This window comes from Puma concolor, chromosome E1 (assembly GCF_028749965.1).
Source record: "Puma concolor isolate L17-30 chromosome E1, mPumCon1.1.hap2, whole genome shotgun sequence".
NCBI classification, from domain to species: Eukaryota; Metazoa; Chordata; class Mammalia; order Carnivora; family Felidae; genus Puma; species Puma concolor.
In genome coordinates, this window is record NC_141680.1 from 13,910,594 (window position 1) to 13,936,654 (window position 26,061).

At 41.9% G+C, this 26,061-nt stretch overlaps 2 protein-coding genes across 3 annotated transcripts in view; both read left to right on the forward strand.

The window, feature by feature from the left end:
* Positions 1-14,994, forward strand: part of NCBP3 (nuclear cap binding subunit 3) — a 32,929-nt gene extending 17,935 nt beyond the window's left edge. The window contains exons 5-14 of the mRNA XM_025918064.2: positions 1,692-1,820; positions 2,032-2,108; positions 2,852-2,960; positions 6,281-6,380; positions 6,674-6,777; positions 8,559-8,856; positions 10,396-10,550; positions 12,046-12,207; positions 13,243-13,405; positions 13,872-14,994. Of these exons, the coding sequence (XP_025773849.2) occupies positions 1,692-1,820; positions 2,032-2,108; positions 2,852-2,960; positions 6,281-6,380; positions 6,674-6,777; positions 8,559-8,856; positions 10,396-10,550; positions 12,046-12,207; positions 13,243-13,405; positions 13,872-13,980 (1,406 nt within the window). The 3' untranslated portion in view covers positions 13,981-14,994. The remainder of the gene's footprint in view (positions 1-1,691; positions 1,821-2,031; positions 2,109-2,851; positions 2,961-6,280; positions 6,381-6,673; positions 6,778-8,558; positions 8,857-10,395; positions 10,551-12,045; positions 12,208-13,242; positions 13,406-13,871) is intronic.
* Positions 13,896-26,061, forward strand: part of ITGAE (integrin subunit alpha E) — a 74,322-nt gene continuing 62,156 nt past the window's right edge. For both annotated transcript variants that reach the window (XM_086686275.1, XM_086686276.1), the window contains exon 1: positions 13,896-14,034. In XM_086686275.1, the coding sequence (XP_086542401.1) occupies positions 13,998-14,034 (37 nt within the window). In that variant the 5' untranslated portion in view covers positions 13,896-13,997. The remainder of the gene's footprint in view (positions 14,035-26,061) is intronic.

Consider the following 26,061-nt stretch of genomic DNA (forward strand, 5'->3'; position numbering starts at 1 on the left):
AGAACCTTCTGACACTGTATCAGACCTTTCATCTCTACTTGCTTTGGAACTTCACCTGCTTGCTCTAACTTGTGAACTAGCTGTAATTTTTACTTGCCTCCCCACTCCAAGCCTGGCAGGACCTGTGGTAACCACTCTGCCAGCTTCTTGTCTTAACTCACTTCTAGTCTGGCTTTACTTAACTATCAGCTTGCTGATCTGCTAGGTTGTACCCTGAATAGCTGCCTGGGTTTCCCAGCTGCTTTCTTTAGAAGATGTTGATTCAGGGGCACCTCGGTGGCTCAGTTGGTTGAGTGTCTGACTTTGGCTTAGGTCATGATCTCCCAGTTTTGGGATCAAACTCCACATTGGGCTCGCTGCTATCAGCACAGAGCCTGCTTCAGATCCTCTGTGCCTCTCTCTCTCTCTCCAAAATAAATAAAACATTAAAAAGAAAAAAAAGCTTTTAAAGATGTTGATTCAGTGTTTTCATTGAAAGAAGAAACATGATTGAAGAGTTTTCTCCATTTTTCCATTTGCTTAACTTACACCATCTAAATAAAAGGTTGACACACCTTTTTTTATAAAGGGCTAGACAGTAAATATTTTAGGTTTTGTAGGCCATACAGTCTTTGTTTTGTTGTGTTGGTTCAGCTCTGCTATTGTAGCATGAAAGCAGCCATAGACAATATGTTATTGAACGAGCCTGGCTGTTTTCCATAGAAATTTTTTTTACAAAAACATGGGGGATGTATACTTTATTTTACATTAATTATACCTATATAAAGCTGGTACTAATACAAATAAATAAATGAACGGGTGGTGGACTGGATTTGGCCTATAGGTTGTAGTTTGCTAACTCCTGATCTAAGTCACTCAAACTATAGCTAAGGGATATTAGAGTTGGAGGGACCCTTATTAGATTTACACAGTTTTGCTAACTCATGTTGTACATCAGAACTGAAAAACAGAGAAGGGAAATTGTTTACCCAAGGCCACATGGCATATTTATAACAAAAGTGAGAAAGAATCTGTAGCCTTTCATTTCCCAAACTGAGATGTAAGTGAGATGTAAGGTTAACTTTAGTTTGAGAAATGCTGTTTTAAACAAAATTAAACAGATTTGTTTTCTACAAGACTTTTCAACACCTTTTTCTTGCTAAATTCTCTTGCTTAAAGAAGCAGATTAAAAGTAGTTGCTACAAAGCCAAGTGGCTGTCATGCCTCCATTGTATATTCTGTGGATGCCATCATCACTCATACTTTACAGTGGGAAACAGTCATTCAGCACATTTGAGTGATAAGGAACAGCAGATGGCTTCCCTGTAGGGGACAGTAGTATGAAGGATAATCCAAATTTGTTTTGATGTTATCATCTTGTCGTCGTCATCATCATCACCATCATCATCATCAGAACTGCTAACACTACGTAACACTTGCTGAGCCAGGCAGGTTTAATACACAGAACCCATTTTCATCGAATACTTGACAGTTATTTTGTGGAACCCCATTTGGGAATGCAGCTCTAGGCTGATTTTATCAAGGAGGTTTTACTACCACTTTCTGTACTTCTTTCATTAGTTGGTTTGTACATTTACTGATGCTGATCTGTAGCTAGATGAGGCCATAGCAAGGAACATGTTGCAGTCTTTGTTTTTAAAAAACTTACCATTTAGATGCGATGTCAGGTTTTATTTTACATTTTGTTTCAGGTAATGTTGTCTGGCTGGATGAAATGACAGCCACACGAGCCCTTATCAATATGAGCTCTTTGCCAGCCCTGGATAAGATAAGAAGCAGGGATGCCAATGAGGACAGGTCATCTGAGAAAAGTAAAAAAGGTAACAACACAAAGGAGGGACTTTTGGGCTAAAAGTCCTGTTATTTACACAGTTAGTTTGGGTTTCTGTGCAGAGCATTATATAGCATTTCATTGTCAGTTGTTTCTAAAATAAGCTATGATAATCCAAAGAGGGAGAAAATCTTGAACTTTTAAATTACATGAGATGGAGTTATGTTAAGGTTCATCTTGTTGCTTGCATTATGTTTTAGACAAGCAGGAAGACAGTTCGGATGATGATGAGGCCGAAGAAGGAGAAGTTGAAGATGAGAACTCCAGTGATATAGAGGTTAGTAATAGGGCAAAGATATATTAAAGGTTTGAGTGCAAAAGGCTGTCTTTTTATATGACAGCAAAAGCTGTCTTTTTATATAAGTCTTAAAGACTTAGTGCGTTGCATTCTTCCTCTGGCTTTCACTTTTAGACCTTCGGAGGGTGCACCAGGTGCCTGGCCTTTCAGTTCATGTGGCTGTAATGAGTGATTCTTCTTGAGATCATAGAATTGTACTCATACTTCTGTATAAAAGAAAATGGTTTTATTGAGAAATACTTTGAAGTGTTACCTGTCTAATCCGTAAAATTAAGAAGAAGCAACTGATGGAATACTTCCTGACGGAGCATGTATTTTCTTGGAAATATCAAAGTGTATTCATTTAAAGAACATTTACTGAGTACCTGCTATATACCAAATTCTAGGTGCTATGGATATAGATCAAGCCAAAGTCCTTCCCCTGTTGGAACATACATTCTAGTGGAGAAGACAGAGAATGCACAGATACACTGATATGTAATATAATGTCAGGAAGTGAGGAGTGCTATGGAGGAAAGTAAAGAAGGGTAAGCAGATAGAGAATGATAGAGACTCTTAGAATGTTCAGGGAGAACATCTGACTTAGCAGTGCTTCAGAGGAACAGTGCTGTCATGCTTTGAGAATTGTTAAAGAATGCTTTCTCAATCAATGGTGACTTTGCTGTTGAATAAATATTAAAGAAGCTTTAATGTTTATATTGAAAATGCTCTTTTTTCTTAAGTTGGACACATTGTCTCAAGTAGAAGAAGAGTCTCTGCTAAGAAACGATCTTCGTCCAGCTAACAAACTTGCTAAAGGAAATAGGTTATTCATGAGATTTGCTACAAAAGGTAAATGTGATTCTTGGCATTGATTTTTAGTTTTAATCAAAGTCATTTATTTTTCAGTGACATCCTTCTCTTTTGAATAGGAAGTTCGGTCAAGTAATCTCAAAGTCCATTCAAACTGTATAATATTCTATGCTTGTAAAACGATGGCTTGCTGCCTAAGTTAAATTTCAGACTTTGAAAGTGAATGTTAGCTATTTGTATACTTTTGTGATTTTTGCCTAAAGGAAGTTATTTTCTGTTAAAGCTACTTTGCCCTCTGTGTTTTTCAGCCAAATTATCATCTGAACTATGAAAACATTTTTTTTTAAGTTTTTATTTATTTTTGAGAGAGAAAGAGTGAGCAGGGGAGAGGCAGAAAGAGAGGGAAAGAGAATCCCAAGCAGGCTCCATGCTGTCAGTGCAGAGCCCAATGTAGGGCTTGAACTCATGAACCATGAGATCATGCATGACCTGAGCCAAAATGAAGAGTCGGATGCTTAACCGACTGAGCCCCCCAGGCGTCCCTGAAAACATTATCTATCTATCTATCTATCTATCTATCTATCTATCTATCTATTCATTTCTCAGAGACAGAGACAGAGCGTGAGTGAGTGAGGGGCAGAGAGAGAGGGAGACACAGAATCTGAAGCCGGCTCCAGGCTCCGAGATGTCAGCACATAGCCCGATGTGGGGCTGGAACTCATGAACTGCGAGATCATGACCTGAGATGGAGTTGGAGGTTTAACCAACTGAGCCACCCAGGCGCCCCCCTGAAAACATTTTTAAATTATACTTTTAAATTTATCACAGCAGTGTCCTCCTGGACATTGCTAATAGTGCCATTCAGCTCTAATTCTCTAAGGAGTCCAATTAAAAGCCTCTTAAATTTTTTAATGTTTTTATTTATTTTTGAGAGAGAGAAAGAGAGTGTGCATGTGAGCATGTGGGGGCGAGGGGTAGAGAGAGGAAGATGGAGGATCCAAAGCGGGCTTTGCGTGGACAGCCAAGAACCTGATGTGGGACTCGAACTCACCAACTGCAAGATCATGACCTCAGCTGATGTTAGGTGCTTAACCAACTAAGCCACTCAGTCGCACCAAGCCTCTTAAGTTTGCAAGGCTCTTTATGCACAATGATTTTGGTGTACATTAAAATATGTAAGAATTTTGAATATGGAGTACTCTGGTTTGTTTTTCTTGACTGAGACATATTTTAAGAGTATAGGCTTGGAGTGCCTGGGTGGCTCAGTCAGTTAAGAATCCGACTCTTGATCTCACCTCAGGTCTTGATCTCAGGGTCGTGAGTTCAAGCTCCATGTTGGGCTCTGCACTGGACATGGAGCCTAGTTTAAAAAAAAAAATGGGGCACCTGGGTGGCTCAGTTGGTTAAGCATCCGACCTCGGCTCAGGTCATGATCTCACGGTTTCTGGGTTCAAGCCCCGCATCGGGCTCTGTGCCGACAGCTCAGAGTCTGGAGCTTGCTTCTGATTCTGTGTCTCCCTCTCTCTCTGCCCCTCCCCTGCTCACGCTGTCTCTGTCTGTCTCTGAAAAAAAAAATAAATGTAAAAACAAAAAAATTAAAAAAAAAAGTATTGGCTCATTATTTTATCGACTCTGCCTCAGTTTTGGTTTGTCTGTTACCTCCTCATGATTAAATCGGGTTGTGCGTGTTCGCAAGAGTACCACAGAAGTGCTGCTGTTATCATTTTCAGTGCATCGTGTCAGGAGGCACATGATATTTATTTGTCCCGTTTCTGGAGGTGGTAACTTTTCTCACTTGGTTAAAGTAATGATTGTCAGGTTTCTCCTGTTTTTCCATTTGTAAATCTAAAATTTGTAGGGAGGTACTTTGAGATTATGTGAACTGCTTTCTGCTCATCATACTTCCAATTATCATCCATTGAGGACTTTTTAATTCTATATTTCTTTATGAGTTGGCATTCTGCTACAAGGAAGAACTTTCTTTTTGTACCCATTTGTTTATTTACTTATATCAGTTTAGACTCACGAGTCTTATTCAGTGGTTTATCATTCATTCGTATCATTTGTTTGATTTACAAATGTTCTTAGATTGGGCCAGAGGAGTCCCTTCAAGTTATGTTATTTTGCCATGCCTCCATGATTCTTTGAGCACTTTCTTACTTTGTGGCCCAGTGAAACATCTTGTTTTCCCAGACTCAACTTGTACTTTTCCTGTCCCAGATCTGGAATCAGCCATTTCTCCAAGGAGCTGGTGGGCATGTCTTTCTGAAGGGTGTACATACTAGCTTGTGCCACTGTTTACTTGTAGTACTGGATGGATACATCGCATTGGTTTTCATCCTTTGCAGTCAGTGAGTGCCCTAGGAGCCATCAGAGATGTTTATGTTATGAAAGTTATGTTATGTTATGTTATGTTATGTTATGTTATGTTATGTTATGTTATGTTATGTTTATGATGAAAACATCAGAGATGTTTATGTTATGAAAGCCGTCAGAGATGTTTATGTTATGAAAGATCACTGCCCACTTTTTCTTTGTGTTAACTGGCATTTTAACTTGACAGAAGTGATCTTTTCTGTGTTCATTTGAGTGGCTTATTGGAGTGCATTCTAGATAAATGGTGCTCGGCTATTTTCTTTAAGCCATTTTGAGGAACTTAACAATAAATTGGAAAAACTGGTTTACCAAATATATGGAATTATGTATAATCTGTTTCTTTAATACTTAGATTCTGTGTTATTGGTGTTGTCATTCAGAAACAAATGCCTTTCAGGGGACCAGTAAAAAAGCTACCTCATCTAGAAAGCCTTTTAGTTTTTGAACAGCTCTAATGACTGAAGTTCTCCTATGCTTCTTGGAACCTTGTATGCTGTGTTGTTGTTTTTAATAGTATTTTCTCTGTGAGGTCAGTCAGCTCCTTAACAACAGCTTAACCTCATTCATCTCTGTTTTTTGCCCCACCCCCTCAACACTGCAGTGCTTTTATAGGCACTGAGAGTGAATTTTGTAATGCATCTTTCCCTTTTATTGGCAAATTGTGCTGGTGTGATCCCAGCTACAGAAAACATTTTTTTTACGTTTATTTATTTTTGAGAGAGAGAGAGAGCAAGTGCGAGCGAGCAGGGGAAGGGGTGGAAGAGGGAGACACAGAATCCAAAGCAGGCTCCAGGCTCTGAGCTGTTAGCATAGAGCCCGACGTGGAGCCCAAACTCACAAACCGTGAGATCATGACCTGAGCCGAAGTCAGACGCTCAACCGACTGAGCTACCCAGGCTCCCCGGCAAACATTTTTTTAAACCATTCAACATTGTCTTCACACCAATGGGAAATCCTGGGTAACTGTTGTAATTAATTTTTAGATGACAAAAAGGAACTTGGAGCAGCCAGAAGAAGTCAGTATTACATGAAATACGGGAATCCAAATTACGGAGGCATGAAAGGAATTCTTAGTAATTCTTGGTGAGTCCAAAACTTTAAAATACAGTAGTTTAAATAGTACTTAAGGTTTTCTTAATCCTTCAGTTGGTCTTCTGCAGTGCAGTGTCAGTGCCATGTGTGGACTTGAAGGAAGACAAGAAGGAGTCAGGATTCTTAACTGTGGTAAATGGTATGAAAGGCTGAGTTACAGTTTCATGTAAAATGTCTCTGTTTCAGTACCTAACATTTCATCAGTGTATAGTTGAATTCAATTAGTGGATTTCAGAGTCCTTCTTGTTGGTTTTTGATCATGTGCTTATTTTGGAACGTTGCAGGAAGCGAAGGTATCATTCCCGTCGCATTCAGCGGGATGTGATCAAGAAGAGAGCCCTGATTGGGGATGATGTTGGCTTGACGTCCTATAAACACCGACATTCCGGTAGTTGCCTGCTCAGCTCTTGGGTAGACACATGTTTGGCTCCCGAAATCATATTCTTATTCTTAATACAGTCTTTTAAGGTTCCAAACTTTATCATCCTCTCTTCCTTGCCCTCACCCTCTGCCAACATATAGGAAAGTAAGTCAAGTCACAATTAATTTTAAATTGCCCATACAAAAGAGGTCAAATGATTTTATGAAAGCTGTTCTAACAAAAAAAAGGCCAAATGTGACATAGGAAAAAGTGAAAATTTTTTGTAAGAATCTAATTTTTCTACTATTAATATCAAAAGCTGAATGAAAAAAATTTATCAGATGACTTGATTTTATTATTTTTTTTGTCTGATGATGAAAATAGGCTGCTGTGTCTGGTGTTTTATGCTTATTGGCTCATGCACACGAATGCCTCAGCTAAATGAGATATCATGACCTGGGTTTCATTTCGTTTGTTCGTTTGTTCCTTCCTTTCTTTCTTTGGTGCTTATTATAGAAGAACCATTTTCATTATGTTTTATAAAGATTTGTTTTTATTTTGAATCTAAAGATGTGAAATCTTCTACATGCTTTGAGAACTAAGTTAGCATACAAACATGGGATAACATGCATACATGTTTATCATTGTGACAGGGATAAGGAGAGGTGAAGTCTATCATTTTTATTTTATGTGTATATCCAAAATTGTATATTTGAAATCTGCATCTTAAAAATGCACATACTTTTCTATTACACAGTTATAGGCTTCTAATTTCAGTTACTCTAAGATATTTTTATAATCTTTCTGTATATATTACTAAAGAAATTAAAAAGCAAATTGCCCATAATCCTAGCACTCTAATATAACAACTGATTTCATTTTACATTTTTCCTATTTGTCTCTTCATAATAAATATAATCGCTACGAACATATATTTTATAGTCCTCCACTTATGAGCATCTTCTCATGAACTTTGAAGTTAGAATTGATTTTCATTGTTCACAGTGGTTATGTGCTATAAAGTCACTGTGACAATTGATATAGTGAATACTAAACCATTCAGAGACTCTGGTCACACCATTTCCATCAGCTGATCAATATATAACCTTGTCTGATGTGTGTTTCTGTTTAAAGACATTTAATACATATTATTGATTCATTAACATTGGGCTCACGGCCAACAGCACTATAACTCATGCTTGAACAAAGCTTATTTAACACGTATTTTCTCTATAAGGCATATCACAGCTTTCTTGAGCTTAGAAACACTAGACAGCTTTGGAACTACACTTGGAAGCCCTTTTCAACAGTGAAATCACCAACAAAAGCCTCAAAAATATGAAAAACATGACACTTAATAGTCTGCAAAAAGGATACTTGTGTATAATATGAGAGCTGAAACATGAAGGCAGAGTGTTGCCTTGTTTGACCTCAGCTGGGAATATGCCTGTCTGGTTTTTTTGCCATTCCGCATATGTCCACAAATGATCATGAAAGCACTGTGAGTGTGGATTTTGGAGTTACAAATAAATTTGGCAGATTTGCAAATACTCATGAATAACGACAGTCGACTGGATTGTAGGTAATTTTATAATATCCGTCAGCTTGCTAGATCATACTTTACCTAGCCATTCTTCTGTTGTAGATATCGGAATGGCAACTGGGTTGGCACTAATGTAGATAATGCTCCAGTAAGATCTCAGGCATGGGAACCCCACCTTTTTAAAAAAGGCCACCAGTGTAGAGCAGAAAATCAGATTCGTTAGTTTTAATACTTTTCCTAATGTTTTCTTGGTTAAATTTCTTAGGACTAGTAAATGTTCCGGAGGAACCCATTGAAGAGGAGGAAGAGGAGGAGGAGGAGGAGGAGGAAGACCAGGACATGGATGCAGATGACAGAGTGGTGGTAGAGTACCACGAGGAGCTCCCAGCTCTCAAGCAGACCCGGGAGCGGAGCACATCTAGGCAGTCCAGTGCCAGCAGTTCAGACTCCGATGAAATGGACTATGATCTAGAACTGAAAATGATTTCCACTCCTTCACCAAAGAAAAGCATGAAAATGACCATGTACGCTGATGAAGTGGAATCTCAGTTGAAAAACATTAGGTAAAAGCCTTTTCTTTTTATCAATGCGAGCTTTTAATTTGATTTTTTTAATTAAAAAATTTTTTTTATGTTTATTTATTTTTGAGAGAGAGAAGGAGGGGCAGAGAGAGAGGGAGACAGAGGATCTGAGACAGGCTCTGCACTGATAGCACAGAGACCGATGTGGGGCTCGAACTCACAAACCGCGAGATCATGACCTGAGCTGAAGTCAGACACTCAGCTGACTGAGCCACTTGCTTTTAATTTGATTTTAAATACTAATTCCTAACTTCCTCTTAGCTCCTCTTAATTTTATAATCACTTTTATCTGTTCTAATTTCAGTCTTATGAAGAATTTGAATAAAAGCATCCATTTGTTTCTTTAAATACACAATTGATTCCTTGTTATAAAAATGTTAGTATATTAAGTGAAAATCACCCATGGTTTCAATCTCTCCTAAAATAGCGACTTAGCAATTGAATGAATAATTTTCCTGCTAATTTTATGTGTATACATAACACACGGAGAAATATATTTCTTCAAAAATGAAGTTGGATTTATATTGTTTTACAGTGTGCTTTTTCCATTTCATATATATAGACCTCTGTTATTTTTCACCCAGATGTAGTCCATTGTTTGAAAGTAGCATGATTTATTTAACCGGTCCCTTATTGATGGACATTTAGGTTTCTATTTTCTTACTGTTGCACTAATTAAATTTCTTGAATTCCAGTTATTGTACAAAACAATATGTGTGTTTAAAAATGTGGTGTTGCTAAATATCTTTCCAGAAGGGTTTTACTCACTTTATAACCTATTACTTATATACTTACAAACTTATCACTGTCTACTTTTTGCTAACTTTGTGGGCCAAAAAAAAAAAAAAAAAAAAGTTATTTTAATGTGTATTTCTTTGATGACTAGTGGGGATGAGCAGATTCCTGAGGGCAGATGTACAGCTCAAAGGGTTGGTTGGGGTCTAGAGTTGCTCTCCCTAAGTGTACTTGGTGGTATGTTTGGGGAAAGGAAAAACAGTTCAATCTGGTTTGTTTGTATGACTTTGTTCATATCCTTATTTTTAGTTTTTAGAGAACTTTCCAGTGTTGAATGCTGTCAGAATAATGCTGGTGCATGGTAGCAGATGTCTTTGACAGAGAAGTCTGCTCTTTAACGAAAGAGATTATAGATCCTCTTGTATCTTGACTACTGTGAAATCACAGCCTGCATGAACAGAGATCCCTGAGCGCTTTGCAGGCCTTACTTAATGTTTGTCTCAGAAGGGAGGGAACTTGTAATTATACATTCTGTGATAGTTTACAGGTATCATTTGTGGAAACCACCCTGGAAAACTCAGGAACCTATTTGCCCTGACTAGTCTCTCTGTAGCAAGCTGATCATGATTTTTATAAGCAAATAATTATTGGTGTATGGTATTTGTGAGTGAATATTTGGTATATTAAATTGGGTATCTTAAGTTTTCTCCAAAGTATATGAGATTGTTGCATAGGCGTTGTCCCACAGTTGAAGTTGGTTAATTGTGCCTTTTTTTTTTTTTAAAGGAACTCCATGAGGGCAGATACTGTATCCACAAGCAATATCAAAAACCGAATCGGTAACAAGTTACCGACTGAGAAATTTGTAGATGTCCGACATCTGTTAGATGAAAAACGTCAGCACACACGTCCACGGCCACCAGGCAGCAATACTAAATCAGGTAGTATTCATTTGCATTTCTCAGCTTCATTCTGAGCTCCAGAAAGTGAATTCAGGCAGAGATAAGTCTTTGGTTAAAACATTGCCATTAGTGAACTGATTTAGTTACCCTGCTTCATCACTTCTAAATTTTTGGTTAGGCATTGGAACCTTAAGACATGGAACATAATCATACTTTTGCAATACTGGCTTTCAATATTTTTGTCCCAATTATTTTGCTCTGAATGTCATTGATATACTTCATACATAACGATAATAGAAATTAGGTTGGGTTGTTGTGTAAATGGTTAAGAATTTGAACTAGATAGTATGTATGTGCAAATACACATAGAGTGGGTACTTGGGCATGCCTGCTGTGTGCCAGGGGTAGGTGCTGGGAGTGTTAGAATCTTTGGAGGGTCTGCCGAGTCATCCTAGGACTCAGATGTAGTAACGTGAGTGTGCACATTCAGGTAATCCCACCCCACAGCAGAGTGTAAGTGTTCTCATAGGTCTGTAAGCAGTGGGCAGTGGGCACACGGAGGGAGGGAGGTCTACTCAAGGAATTGTGGAAGGCTTCTCAGAGAAAGTGGCTTTAGTGCAAGGCCTTGGTAGGGGTGGTGTGGGCTCTCAGTTGGCAAACCTAGTTTTTTGATGTGGGAAGTAACCTAATCTTATGTCTATTTTAGAAAGATAATTTTGTGGCCAGGTGGGGTAGGGTAGAGATTTAAATAAGTAACAAGGACCTGAACTAGATCAGGGAAAGTGGAGACAGAATGGATGAGAACATCAAACTTTGTGAAGATAGAAGACTCAGCATTGGGAAGAAGGGAGCAAAGGGAAAGGAGCCAAAGGGCTCAGCCCTGAGGAACGAGAAAGTTGGGAATGCTGCTCTGTGAGACAATTAGCAGGATGGGTAAAAACCCCAATGACTTGCTAATAAACCTGTTGTTGCTGCTGCTGCTGCTGCTGTGTATTGTTAGAGGGAACTCAAGAGGACAGACTTCGGAGGGATGGGAGGGAGGAAAAGCAAATTTGATTTGGAATATCTTCCCTTGATCCTTTGGGTTTTAGCCATCTTGTTACATTTATTGTTAAATGTAATAAGTTTATCAAAAATTCCTTATATGTTCAAAGACTGTGGCTTCTGCCCTCAGGGAACTTATAGTATTGTTAGCTGAGATGTTTGGAAATTCTTTGGTATACTTGGTTCTACTAAAAACAAAAAAACAAAAACAAAAAAAACAAAAAATCCAAACAGGTGATTCTGCCTCAGAAATTCCTTTCTGGAGCAGTCAGCTGAGAGGCTTTTTTTCCATTGAAAGCCCCTATGTCTGCACTTTCCTAGGGGAATCCAGACTGATTACACAGAAGAATTTTAGAAGCTTGATTTTGTCAGGCTCTTTGTCCTCCTTTGGGGAGATTTGGCACTAGGTCCTGTAGAGATCTCAGGTTGACAGTATGAATAGCAAAGCACACAAGCTTGGTCACAGTAATACTTTTTTTTCTTCTTCTAGATATACGCCAGCGGTTAGGAAAAAGACCATATTCTCCAGAAAAGGCTTTTAGTAGTAACCCAGTCTTTCGGAGAGAGCCTTTTTCTGATGTACATAGTAGACTGGGTGTTCCCAGGCAAGATGTTAAAGGCCTCTACTCTGATACTCGGGAGAAGAAATCAGGTTGGTAACACTTAAAACTGAAGGAGATAGGACTGAAGGAGAGCAGACTATAGCATAGAAATACTTTGTTAGTTGAAGGCAGGAAATAGCATATGTCAAAATTAAATTATTTTTCCTCTTCCGTTATAGTCATTGTCATAATTGTAATAATAACAGTATAGGAAACTTAGAAAATAGAAAAAAACAAAACCAGCCTTGGTTCTTTCTGTTTAGCACAAATACTTTTTAGTCTTAAGTCTCCATTAAAGTCTTTGTCCATAGACGTAACCTGCTTTCTTCATTTTATTGTGATCATTTTTCCACACTGTTAAATTCTTTTTTTTTTTTTTTTTAAATATTTTAAATGTTCATTTTTGAGAGAGAGCGCGAGCAGGGGAGGGACAAAGAGAGGGGGACAGCTGTGCTGACAGCAGAGAACCTGATGCGGGGCTGGAACTCATGAACCGTGAGATCATGACCTGAGCCGAAGTCAGAGGCTTAACTGACTGAGCCACCCCGGTGCCCCACATGTTGTTAAAATTCTTTATAAATAAAATGTTTAATTGCCTTATATTATGCTATGAAATTCTAAACACATATTTCTCTATTGTGAGATATTAATAAAGTATATTTTAAAAATGAATAGATATTGGGCCAAATCTCTGAAAGTTTACAGTGTAGCAGGTCCCTCACTTTGCAGAATTTATAGCTGGGAATGATCTGGGAATGGCCCGCTCCCGGCAGAATGAAGCTCTACACTGAATGGTGAGTCTCACCAGGGAGGGGAGATGTAGCATAAGTAGCCTTGCAGGTGATTCTGATATGCATATGGGAGGCACATGTCCCTAGCTGTGAGAGTCTCCCATTGGGTCCAGATCCCTCACTTTGCAGGCAGGGGACTATAGCCAGGGAAAGGAGATAACCTTCCCAACACTGCACAAAGGTTCCAAGAGCCACAGACCCCCTCCCCAGTGTTTCTTGCACATTAGGTTGTTGGCAGTGCCCCTGCTTCTCAGCATTGACCACCAAAACTGAAATGCCTTCTCACCCAAACAGGTAGTTTATGGACTCGCTTAGGATCTGCACCCAAGACCAAAGAAAAGAACACGAAGAAGGTGGATCACAGAACACCGGGCACTGAGGAAGACGACTCTGAGCTGCAAAGGGCATGGGGGGCTCTGATAAAGGAGAAAGAACAGTCTCGCCAAAAGAAGAGCCGGTTAGATAACTTACCATCTCTCCAGATTGAAGTTAGTCGGGAAAGCAGCTCTGGTTCAGAGGCAGAGTCCTGATGCCCTTGGGGCCAATGGCAGCTGCCCTAAAGTCTGACATTCTCGTGCAGGGTGGGGTGCACAGTAGGAACCTTCCCTCCCTCCCCCTGCAGGAGTTGGCGCCTCTCCTGCTCTTACACAGTCACCCTCAGCTCTTGCTACTTCAGCAAGACATATTAAGAATGTGACGTGTTTTGAAGGGCATCTATCTTTTGCTGCAGAGTTAGAGTTCTGGGCCCTCAACTTTTTTCCCACTATCCCACAAGCTTTACCCTTTGAGGAAAAGGCAGCCCTCCAGATTTTGTAGACGTTTTTCTTAATATTTTTAACATTGTGTCTTTTAAAGAAATGTTTTACACAGTTCATCCAAAGAGCAGAGAACTGAACTTCTCACTATTGCCTTGGCCCTGACAGCTGTTACCAGCACCCTTTTCCCAAGAAAAGTCAATTCCCAGGTGCTTATTGGACAGCCTTCGAGGGGGAAGATGAGGGAAGCTGCCAGCTCACCCTTCCAGGACCCTAGTGTCGGGGCCGAATCTCATGGACCTGACTACAGAGGTGCACCAGTGCCGCCCAGGTAGATAAGAGATGCAGCGTCGATCGTGCTTCCATTCCTTCCTGGGGATTTCTGTTAGGGGCCTCTTCGTAGCAGTCAGCTTGAAGTGAAGATCAAGTTCAGTGCTGTGGGATTTTTAGGAACAAAAAACTGTGACTTCTGGATTTGGGGTGGACTTTTGTGCTAGGGGTGGGGTCATGGGTTAATGTTGAACAATTTTTAAGTCTGTATTATGTTTAAAAATATTAATGATTTAAAAGTTAAAATTTTTAATTTTTATATGTGAAAATACTTCCTGTTGGCTACAAGGGAGCTCAAGTGGTGTCTTATGTGTGCTGTTAAATATATATTATATACTTTGGAAGAAGGCAAAGAGAGGAGTCTCATTATTTTTAAATGATCCTAATTGTATAGTCTGTCTGTTGTATATAGAATTCAACTTGCTTTTTGGCCACTGTAGGAAAAAAAAAATCCATCCATCAGAGATGGGGTCCTGTTGTTTATTATCACTTCAGAAGTGATACGTTGGTATTTATTCTATTTCCAAGTTCTGGCGCCTGAAGTTATCTTTAAAACTGGCTAATAAGATCATAGTTATGGAAATTTTAGCTTGTTTATTTCTTGTTTTTTTCTAAACTCCTTTCAGATTATTTTAAAGGTAGTAGATTATTTTGTCTTCCTGTTTGATCTCTATCTTGAAGTATTTAATGTTTATATTCCTTTGCAGGCTTAAAAATAGTGTTTCTCTTCAATTCACTAGAATTTAGGAGTTAGAGATTGTAAACCTTTGTCCCTTTGTGGTGTCACAGCTCTTCACCTGTCTGGCTTGTTTCAGTACCTAGTGTAGCCCTGGATTCTAGAGATCTTTACTTGTGGCTGAGCTAATGGTCGCATTGATAGTTGATTACAGTATGGTGTGATTGAATGCAGAATGCTGCTGCTAATAAAGAAAATAAAGGGCTGTGGGACTTAAGAGCTGCAGCAGTTGTACTGTACCATGTTTTGTTGGTTAAACTGCTTTTTTCACTCCCTTTAGAAAGATCGGAGCCTGTAACTATTGTATGTTTCTGCTTCCTGATAGGATTCTGGGAAAGAGCTGGTTCTCTGCCAGTTGAGACCTAATGTTTCTGAAGTTTCTCAGCTGTTTTGGTCCTGTGAAGCACACAGCTGAGAGCCAGGTTCTTGAGAAGGGGCAAGGTTTAGGGAGTTGGTAGAGTGAGAAGGACAAGGACCTGAGAGTCAGAGACCCGGGTGCCAACTCCTGGTTCTGTCCACGGGCCTGGGCCTCAGTTTTCCCATCTGGCAACTGAATGGGCTGGTACCACAGCTTCTGACTTCATTGGTGCATCTCTGTGGTGTTTTTACTCTTCCTGAAGCAATGGTTGTGGTGGGCTGGCCAGCCCTGGTTTCTGTTACAGGCGTGGGGTGGGTCAAAGAGACAGTTGAGGGTTGTGACACCATGAGGTTGTGGACAAGGATTCACCCCCATCCCTTTTCCATTACAGTCTGTGGGTCTTCAAGCATGACAAAGATGTCCTTGTGGTCAGGGTCCTAACTGATGTGGTCTCAGCAGTGTTCAAGAAATGCCCTTCTTTATGCTTCTGTGTTTCCCAGTCATGACCTTTTCCACCAGTAGTTCAGGCCCATCTGTCCCATGACCTTAAGCCCTTGCCAGTCTCCTTTTAGAGATCAGGGAAGGCTTTCTGGGAGGGTGGTGGTGGTGTATAGTCAAAACTGGACTTTTGACCTAACCACGAAAAATGCCTGCTTGAACAGCCTTGCAGTCCTTACAAATACACAGAACCAGAAAAGTATCTTAAAGATTTTATTTCCCCAAGTTATGGTTGGTCACCTCCTGTCTCACTCTCCAGCCTACACTCAGGCACTCAGATCTTGAAACATCTTACAGGGGCTTTGAATGCCCAGGCCCTCTCTTTGGAGTTTGGGAGTGGGGGTGGATAGTCAGGATGGTCCCCTAGTGGCAGCTCAGCGTGCCTGGGTGCTCCTCATGCATGTGGGCAGGAGAGCTACACACGTTTCTGTATTCTTCTTAGTCTTTACACATGAGATTTCAAATACGTTTTGCTGCTTGATAGTAATTGCGGATACCTCATTTCTGTGTCCCCACTCTCCCTCTTGGGAGACACACCAGCTACCCAGGAGAACTTGGGGAGCCCGTGACAAGCGCTCCTCTGGCCTCTAGTCTGGTCCCATGAAATCTTCCCCTTAGTTCAGTCACTATCTTCTCCTGCTCTATCCCTGTGGCAGCCTCCTCCCCGGTCTCTGCCCCGTACCCCGTCCCTTCCTCTGTTATGTGCACTGCAGCTGGGATAAACTTTCGTTGTTTTTTGCAGCTTTACTGAGATATTAATTACATAGCATACAGTTCCCTCTTCTATAGTATACACTTCAGGGGCGCCTAGCCAGCTTAGTTGGTAGAGCATGTGACTTTGATCTTAGGGTTGTGAGTTCGAGCCCCACGTCGGATGTAGAGGTTACTTAAAAATACCTTTAAAAAAACAGTATACACTTCAGTGGCTTTTAGTCTATTCACAGAATTGTGCAACCATCACCATAGTCAATTTTAGAACATTTTCATCACCCTAAAGAAACCCAGTACCCATTAGCAGTCACTCTCCAGTCCCCTTTCCCACCCTGGCAACCACTACTTGTTGTCTCTATGGATTTGCCTATTCTGAACATTCATATAAATGGAATCATACACTTTGTAAGGTGATTTGTGATTGGCTTCTTTCACTAAACATATTTTTGAGGATCATGGTGTATTGTAGCATGTGTCAGTACTTCTTTTTATTAACGAATGATATTCCATTGTATGAACAGTACATTTTATTTATCCGTTCACCAGTCGATGGTCATTTGAGTTATTTCCATTTTTGGCTGATATGACGAATGCTGCTATGGAACATTTATGTTCAAGTTTTACGTGGTGATGTTTTCATTACTCTTGGGTTATATACCTAGGAGTAGAATTGCTGGGTCATATGGTAACTCCGTCTTCACCTTTTGAAGAATTGCCAGACTGTTTTCCCAAGTGGCTCCATCATTTTCCATTTTTCCCATTAGTGTATAAAGGTTCCAGTTTTTCCGCATCTTCATCAACACTTGTTATTTTGCAGTGTGAATTGGTGTCTCATTGTGGTTTTGATTTGCATTTCCCTGATGACTAATGATGTTGGGCATCTTTTCATGCACTTCGGAATGAACTTTCTTAAAGTTATTCCTGTTATTCCTCTGCTTAAAACCTTTCCAAACTTCACTGTTGCACTTGGAATAAATTCCAAACTACTGTGGTAGCTCACAAGGCTCGTGTTCTCATCCTCCCCTGCCCTTGTGCCCACAAGTTCCCTGGACCCACCTTGATCTCACCAGCCTTTCAAACTCTGCTCGGTGCTGTTCTTCTCTAGCAGTGACGTGCTCCCCCGGACCTTTCTCTCTCCCATCTGAGCCTTGCCTTCTCTTTTGCTCATCTTCAAGGACTTAGAGACCCCTCCAGGAGGCTACCTCCCAACTTCCAGAGCCAGATCATGGGCCCCTGCTATGTATCCCACAGTACTGCCTTGGACGAGACTCGGCTCCTTCCACGGTTGGGTTATACAGTCACACCTAAGATAAAAATGGAGTGTAACCAAAATTCCTCTTGGAAACCCTGAGTAAGGTGCCATGTTGAAAACCAGCGTCGAAAGATCCAGCACAGTTGGTTCCTTCCTGTGTGGGAATACATCAGAGTTTCTTTGGTTGAGCTCCAGATAAAATGGTTGGCCTGCAATTAGGGCCATATTGTGCAAAAATACCCACATATTTTTAGGTGTTGGACTTACACTTAGGCAAGCAGCTCACTTTTGAAAGGGCTCTTGGGAACTGTAACAGGCCACAAGGAGCGGCAGGCGCACAAGCTTGCCTTAGGCCCTCCAGCCGGTCTGTTCAGTGAGTGGAGGCGCCGGTGAAATGGCGCAAATGACTTAACATTGTTTTCCTTTTTCCTTGTCTTTTTTTTTTAACTTTTCAGAAAAATATACCATTGTGTTTGCCTAAGTGAAATGTGTGTATGATGCCAAATCTCTGTACCCGTCCCCGCCCCCTGCCCCGAGTCAGCACACCTATATGCTGAATTGTAATACCCTGATCCTACTTTGTCTTTTTTGCTAGATTGTAAGCTCCATGAGAGCAGAGACCATGTCTGGTTTGTTCATGGGGGTTTCTCCAGTCTTAGAACATGTCTGGCACCTGGTAGGTCGTCTGGAAACATGTGGTGGGTGAGTGTATAAATCCTTCAGCTGCAGGAACAGCTCCATTTTCTGAGGCCCTGGGGTCCTATTACAGGCTAGTCCTTGTTTTCTGCCCTGTACACACAATACTTGATGTTCATGTTTTATTTTCCCTGTTAGCCTGTGAGCTCCTAACGAGCAGGTGTCTTCATGTTGTTATCTCTGTGTCCTCCTACCATGCCAGTTCAGAGTAAGTAGTACTTAAAGAGTGGTTGGTAAATGAGTGAATTACGGTAACAACCCAGCTCTGGCTCCTTTGTCTGCAAGCTGGTCAAATTCTAGGTAGGACTACCAGATTCAAAAAGAGGAAGATGATCCAGAAGTGCATAAACTGTACTTGTATAAGGAAAAAAAAAACCTCATTAATTCGATCTCCATAAAATTCAAATTTTGATGATCTGGCCATATCTGAGCTGAAGCTTACTTGCTGTGTAAAGAATTTGTTAGAGAATCATGGAGGATATTTTTTAGAAAGCATTCATCTGCCCCAGGAGAGCAGGAAAGGAAGCTGGCCGGTGGATGAGAGGCCCCAAAGAGGGATTGCTGAGCCAGGTCTTAGGTGGGTCCTGTTGGAGAGGAAAGTGACATCAGTCCAGAGAAGGTGAAGAGGAACCCCTTTTCGGGCAGTAGCTCTTTTGCCTCCAGCAGCCCTCCACCTCTCAGTCTGGGCATTCTGAGAGTTATGCTGAAGTGCTAGTGGGCAGTTTGGATTCATATTAACAGCAGATCATGGCTTCACGGATCAATTCATCACTGCACAAATAAATTTGGTGTATGAATAGTTGCTTTTAAACTTTATATAATGGGAAACAAATGAGAAGTTAAACCATTTTTTTTTCCTTTAAGAACTAAAAGTACAGAATGTTTTTGATAATTTTGAGAAAATCACACTTGCCTCAAGGCAGATTGTTATTGCATAATCTGACCAACAGAAATCCAGAACTTTTCTTACATGTTTATTAAATAAATCTTAGAAGAAAAAATATGGTAGCGTTTTTTAAAAATGAAATTCTATGAACATTTGAAAGGACTTTGATGTTCCTCGGAACACTTACGGAAATGCTGGCTCAAAAGCCTATTTCAGATTGTGAGCACTAAAGTGGGACTTTCCTGTGCTATAAATAAAACTCTAGAGTATGGGTGGTACTAACCTGCCCTAGGCTTCTTACCTGTTTTTGTTTGAGCAATTCTAGAGGCCCTCTCTGCATGACCAGATTCTTCAGTAGCTGAAACTTTGTGTTATCTCCAGTTGTCTGTCACCCTCACCCCTGACTGGTGTAGGTTAGTTAGTGAAGGCAGGAGGCCCACACCATTGGCAGGAGAGGAGACATGACCTTTCTGTCCCTTCCTGGGTGTTGTGTGTTTACCTGTGTGACACATCCCCTCTTGTCATTGGCAAGGATTAGAGGGCCTATGAGCAGTAGGCAGCACTTTTAGCTCAAGTAGGGTGTCTTTTGGGGAGGGTCAAATAGAGTGCCAGAGGCTGGGCCTGAAGCCCTGGGGACTCATTTTGTCTCCCATACAAACTGGAAAAGACTGAACAAATCCCTTCACCTCTCTGGATATCAGTTTCTCTATCTGTCAGATGAAGGGCTCACCTGGGATTGTCTCCTGGTTTCCTTGTAGTGCTAATGTTGTGTTCTAGGATCTTTGCTCTAGTTTTCCAAAGACCATTAGGAACCTAAGTTGAACAGGAAGGAGGTAGGGGCGAGCAAGAGGCCCAAGTCCTTGGACCCTTGGTCCGTAAACCAACCCCTCAGGGAAAACCAAGAGGATCCTCTTCCATGCTCCCTCCCCATTAAGCCCACCTTCCCCAACACACACACACACACACACACACACACACACACACACACACACACACACACACACCATTCAGTGTTTTGGTTTTTTTAGGAGGTAGTCCACTGTATTAGGTTGGGCTGCCATAACAAAATATAGACTGAGTGGCTTAAACAACAGAAATTTATTTTCTCACAGTCTTGAGGCTGAAAAGCCAAGATCAGGATGCTAGCATAGGTCAAGATCTGGTGAGGTCTCTTCTCGGCTTGTAGACAGACATGGTGTCTTCACATGGCCTTTCCTAGGTACATGCACGTGGAGAGAGAGATCTCTCTTCCTTTTCTAAGGCCACTAAGCCTATTGATTAAGGCCCTATCTTTATGGCCTTAATTATCTCCTTTAGGATCTTTAGGCTCTATCTCGAATGTACTTACTCACATTGGGGCGTATGGCTTCAACATGTGAATTTGGCAGCTGGGAGGTGGGTGGTACACAATTTAGTCCATGACACCCAGTAATGCAAAAAACCCAGTATATGTTTGTGAAATGAGGTCTCTGCTTTTAAAAGCTCACAAACTGGGAAGGATTTAGACCAATGGATGTGAGGGTAATAGGGTTGTAGTGGTTCAGAGTTCTGGCTCTGGAGGAAATACACCTGTCTTGAGTCCCAACTCTCCACGTACTAGCCATATGGCCTTGGGCAAGTCACTTAACCTCTCCGATCCATCATCCTCATTTGGGAAATCAGGATAGCCAAGTAGGGTGGCTGCTAGGATAAGCTGAGGGCCTTGCATGGAAGGCCCTTGGCATTGAGTCTGGCACTCCCTCCTTAGCACTCAAATGGTAGTGATTCCTACTGCTCTTCAGACTTCCCCTAGCTCCCTTTGCCAGCTCTGTCCTCTACTGCAGTCCTATTTTAAGTAAGTCCTCACTTCCAAATTCCCTCTTCCTAGCTTCCCAGGACTCAAGAAGGCCAATGGGTAGTTAGAAACCTGTGCCTAGAGGCTATGAGGAACAGCCCCGCATCCACTGGTGAGTGCAGACATCAGGAGCTTTTGACTCGCTCTCAAGGCAGAGCAGTTAGTTTTTTTACCTCTTGCTGAACAGATCTTCTCTATTCTCTTAACCTTTAAGACTTTATTTTGAAATAATTCCAAAATTACAGAAAAGTTTCGAGGGTAGGACAAAGAATATTTTGCCGTATTTTATCATTCATTCTTTCCCTTCTCCCCTCTGTCTCTGTGCCTTCCACCTTCCCCCCACTCCACAGCTCCCCACCTCTAAAGCATGAACTATTTGAGAATTATTTGCATACATCCTGCCCCTTTACCCCTAAATATTTTAGTATACATTTCCTAAGAATAAGGATAATCTCTCATATGACCATGATATAGTTATCAAATTCAGGAAATACGTAATTTTATCTGGTCAGTACAGTGATATCTAATCTTTAGTTCATGTTTCAATTTTGCCAATTATCCCAATAAGGTTTTTTAAAGCATTTTTTTTTTTTTTTCTGCTCTGGGATCCAATCCAGGATCACACTGCATTTTGTGTCCTCTCCTTAGTCTTCTTTAACCTGGAACAATTTCTTAACCTTTGTCTTATGATATTGATGTTTTTGAAGAGTTCAGTCCAGTTATGTTGTGGAATGTCCCTCAAGTTGGTCCCTTAACATTTGTCTAAAGCCTGTATGAGGCTGTGTGAGTGGAAGCATTGTACAGCACAGTCTGGCTCTTTGTTTGGGATCTTAAGTTTTTATGTGTGGGGACAGCAGTTACTGTCAAATGGGCTTGAAGGGCCTTTGTGTGCTCATGATTAGGAGTCTGCCATGCTGACACCACCAAGCTTGGATAAATGCATCTTTGAGGGATGCAGGATGAGTCTGCATTCTAGGAGTCTCCAAAGATGCAGAAGTGGCCCTGCGCCCTGTCCACCCTCCTCCGGTCATCACCTTGGTTTGGCCTCCTGAGGTGTCCTGAAGTTTATACTCCAGACATGAAGTCCTGCTCTTAGAAATCTTGAGCAAGCTGCAGTCCTGGGTTCTAGCCTGTCCCTACTGCTGATCTACTCCGTGGCCTGAGGCTACTCTCTCTGCCTGCTCTGGGCCAGCGGTGGGGAGAGGAGCCTCTCCTGGCTCTGCCATGTGCCCCTGGCACTCCAAACAAGTGTGGAATAGGGGGAGAGTTACTGAACCCTGGAGTGGTAGGAAGACCAGCCAGGCCTCTGACCTGTGACAAGGTTAAGCCAATTTGGATGGTTTTCATTGTGATCTGGCAGGCAGAGCATCAGACCTAGAATTTCATTTTTTTTGTTGTTTCTTTTTCTTTTTCTTTTTTAGCAGGCCAAATAATGAATACATTGTAATCTCTGTTCAAGCAACCATATAGCATCGGGGAACTATTGCATTAGGTTGTAGGTATTTTGTCAGACCAAAGCAGACAATGCAAAAATGTTTTAAGTGTCATTGATCTCCACAAGACTTTGGCCAAGTAAGCTTTCAGTGTGAGAAACAAAATAAAATTGATTTTCATCTATATAGTCATTAAGCCAACACCCTTGTCTGCCTTAACACTTAACATTAACACTCGAGTGCTCTTCCCGGGGATGCAAACATGTGAGAGACAGAATGTCCTGCCTTTTTGAATGTAACTTAATTAAAATTAAATTAAAAATTCAGCTCCTCAGTTGCACTGGCAACATTTCAAGGGCTTAGTAGCCACATGTGGCTCTTGACTGCTGTGTTGGACAATGCAGATCTAGAACATCATAGTTCTGCTGGACGATGCTCTGCACTTTCAACAATCTGGGAAGTAGGGGTGCAGGCGACACTTCCTTAAGCGACAGACGTGCTCACACATGGAAAATTGACAAATTGTGAAGTTAGCTTTTAAATATGGTTGCAGACTATTGGCAGTTGGGGTGCTGGATTGGATCAGAGGTATGCTGGAAAGACATGGAATTTTACCTCATCTGTTGTCCTGGTACCTTAGAACTATTTATTTTATTTTATTTTATTTTATTTTATTTTATTTTATTTTATTTTATTTTATTTTATTTTATTTTATTTTATTTTATTTTATTATTTTATTTTAATTTTATTTTTTATTTTATTTATTTTATTTTATTTTATTTTATTTTATTATTTATTTTATTTTTTATTTTATTTTATTTTATTTTATTTATTTTATTATTTCTTTCAAAGTTTATTTATTTTGAGAGACGCAGAGATAGCGTGACTAGGGGAGGGGCAGAGAGAGAGAGGGAGAGAGAGAGAGATAGAGAATCCCAAGCAGGCTCCACACCATCAGTGCACAGCCTGATGTGGGGCTCGAACTCACAAAACCGTGAGATCATGACCTGAGCTGAAACTGAGAGTCGGATGCTTAACTGACTGAGCCACCCAGGCACCCCACCTCAGAGCTCTTTTAAATTACTCCCCACAGTATGGTACTATAGTCAGGTTTTAAAGACAATGTAGCCAAAGCTGAATTCACTGAGCCAGTGTTTTCAGTCAGTGCATTGGGTCTTTCAACTTACCAGGCCCTCCATAGTCTCAGGGCCTTGAGTGTGGGAGCCAGGTGCAAGAGCCCAGTTTCTAGCTGTGGGAGCACTTGCAGTGGGAAGGGGACCTCATTCTCTCTGCTGAGGCAAACACCACCAAGGACCATAGGCTGGGTGTTGGGCTGAGGCATCTGGTGGTAGGTACTAGGACAGGGGAGGGGACTGGGACTCTCACACACATGAATGGTAAACAATGGCCAGGTTAATACTCCTACACTCAAACATCTGTTGACGAGGACATCCAGAACTATGTTCCTAGGCCAAACCTCGGGCTCATCATTCACAGAAGTGTGCCTGATGGAGCAGGGCTGACGAATGTCTCTAAGCTTCCAGAACCCAGCCCACAACTGCTGAGGAAGCCACACAGCTAGCTGTGTACAAGTGGGAACCTCCGTGTCTACTTTAAAGTGCTTATCTGCTTGTGGGTCCTTGCTTTTGTGTGTCTCTGACCCCGCCTTCTGGCCACCCAAGCTGAAGAGGGGAAGCTGAATAGGCCGAGGTCCACACTGCTGCCTCTGCTCCAGCTAGGATGTGGCTCTTCCACACTCTGCTCTACATGACCAGTAAGTCAGCCTCACCCCCTGCCCTGAGAGACTGCTGTGCCCTCAGCACAGCCTGTCTGTCTAAATGGGGTCACTCAGAGCCAGAAGTCAGAGAAAGTGGGGAATCCCTCAGGGAGGTACTCTTGCTTGCTGGATCCCCAGCCTTGCTCAGAAGGGCATCTGAGGCTATTGACGGTGCCAACAGCCTGGGGCTTCAGATTCCAGAGTTCTGCCGCCCTGTTCCTCCTCCAGCCAGCCTCCCCTCCCCGCCCTGGGCTTTCTCTCTACAGCACCCCTTACGGGCGGGTCCCTGGGTCTGTGTGAGTTTGTTCTGAACATGGAGGTTGATGATGCCCATCCTGCCCAGTAGAGCACCCTCTTCCATCACAGACGGGTTCAGCTGAGGAGGGTGAGGGCCCTGTGAGAAGGTGAGCATGGAGGAGAGACGGGGACAGGTGTCTGTGTGGCAGAAGGCGAATGTACTGGGGGAGTCTGCTTCCTGTTTCTGATGTTAGGGCCGGTATGAGAACCTGTGTGTGGGCAGAGGGGGCCACTTCCTTTTCTCCCGGATTGGGGGTCCCATTTCTAGGAGACCATGGAAACCACTTGGGGCAAGCCAAGCCATGAGCCGACAACTGCCCAGATGGCCTCGGTTGAGATTCAACATGGTCAGCGAGCCCCTGGAGGCCGCTCAGATCAAGCCAGGGTGGTCCAGCCTAGTGATCTGGACAAGCTTCCCCAGGGGTCTCCTGCATTGGGCAGAAACTTGACAGAAGAATGAGATGGACATCAGGCAGATACAGTTTCAAGGCTCTTGGGAGCCTGAGTTCTCCCTGAAGGATGGGCAGGGGCAAGCAAGTGAGTACTAGACAGTGTCTGAGAAAGCTGGATCCGTTGTTGGAGGGAACTCAAAATTAGCATCTAGCCGGGGGCCAGGTCACCAGGAGGCAGGCCAAACATGTAGGGCACCAGCAAAGCATACATTTTTGGACACATTTTCATATTTGATGTTCAAAATAGTCATTATGAAAAGGTCGAAAGTTTGTTGAACTTCCTTTTCCTTATTTTACAGTTTAGACTTCTCTTTATTTTCAGTCACATAGTGTGGAGAAAATCTCACACTTTTTATGGCATATGGCTTTGATGCCCCATCACCAAGTATGTCTGAAAAAGATGCTTAGACTAGACTCTGGTCCTCCCCCCTCTCAGAATGGAGGAGGTGACTGGGTCCCAGAGAGGTGCAGTGACTGTCGGGGGTTATAAGCAAGTACCAGTAGAAATGGGGCTCAAGCCTGGAGCCTGTTTCAGATTCTGTGTCTCCCTCTCTCTCTGACCCTTCCCCATTCATGCTCTGTCTCTCTGTCTCAAAAAATAAATAAATGTTAAAAAAAAAATTAAAAAAAAAAAAAAGAAATGGGGCTCAAGCTCAGGCCTCTGTCCTGCCTCCCAAATTCTAGACTACCCCATGGCCTGGGATGCTAACCCTGGCATCATTTGGGGCTCCTGCTAGTCTCTGTTTCCTGTGGCCTAAGGCATGACCAGCCATTGCCCCAGCACCTTTTTCAGTAATGTCAATCCAGGAGACATTTATCAAAGCCCTTCTGGGGCCTAGACAGTCCCCAGGCCAATGGACAGCAGAGAGCAAGATGGAGCAGGCTTGCAATGAGGTCACTGAGCCCTCAGCTTGGCTAAGCTAAGGAAAGGGTGTAAGAGCAAGGCCCCAACGGCTCCAGTCTGAGTGGGAGAAATAAAGCTGTGACAGTTCTGCTCTGAGCTGTGAGGTGGGATGGAGGGATGGACCAATCCTGAAGAGCTTCCTGGAGGAGGTGAGACTGGTGCTGAGTCTTAAGGGCTGGGGAGAGTCTGAGAAA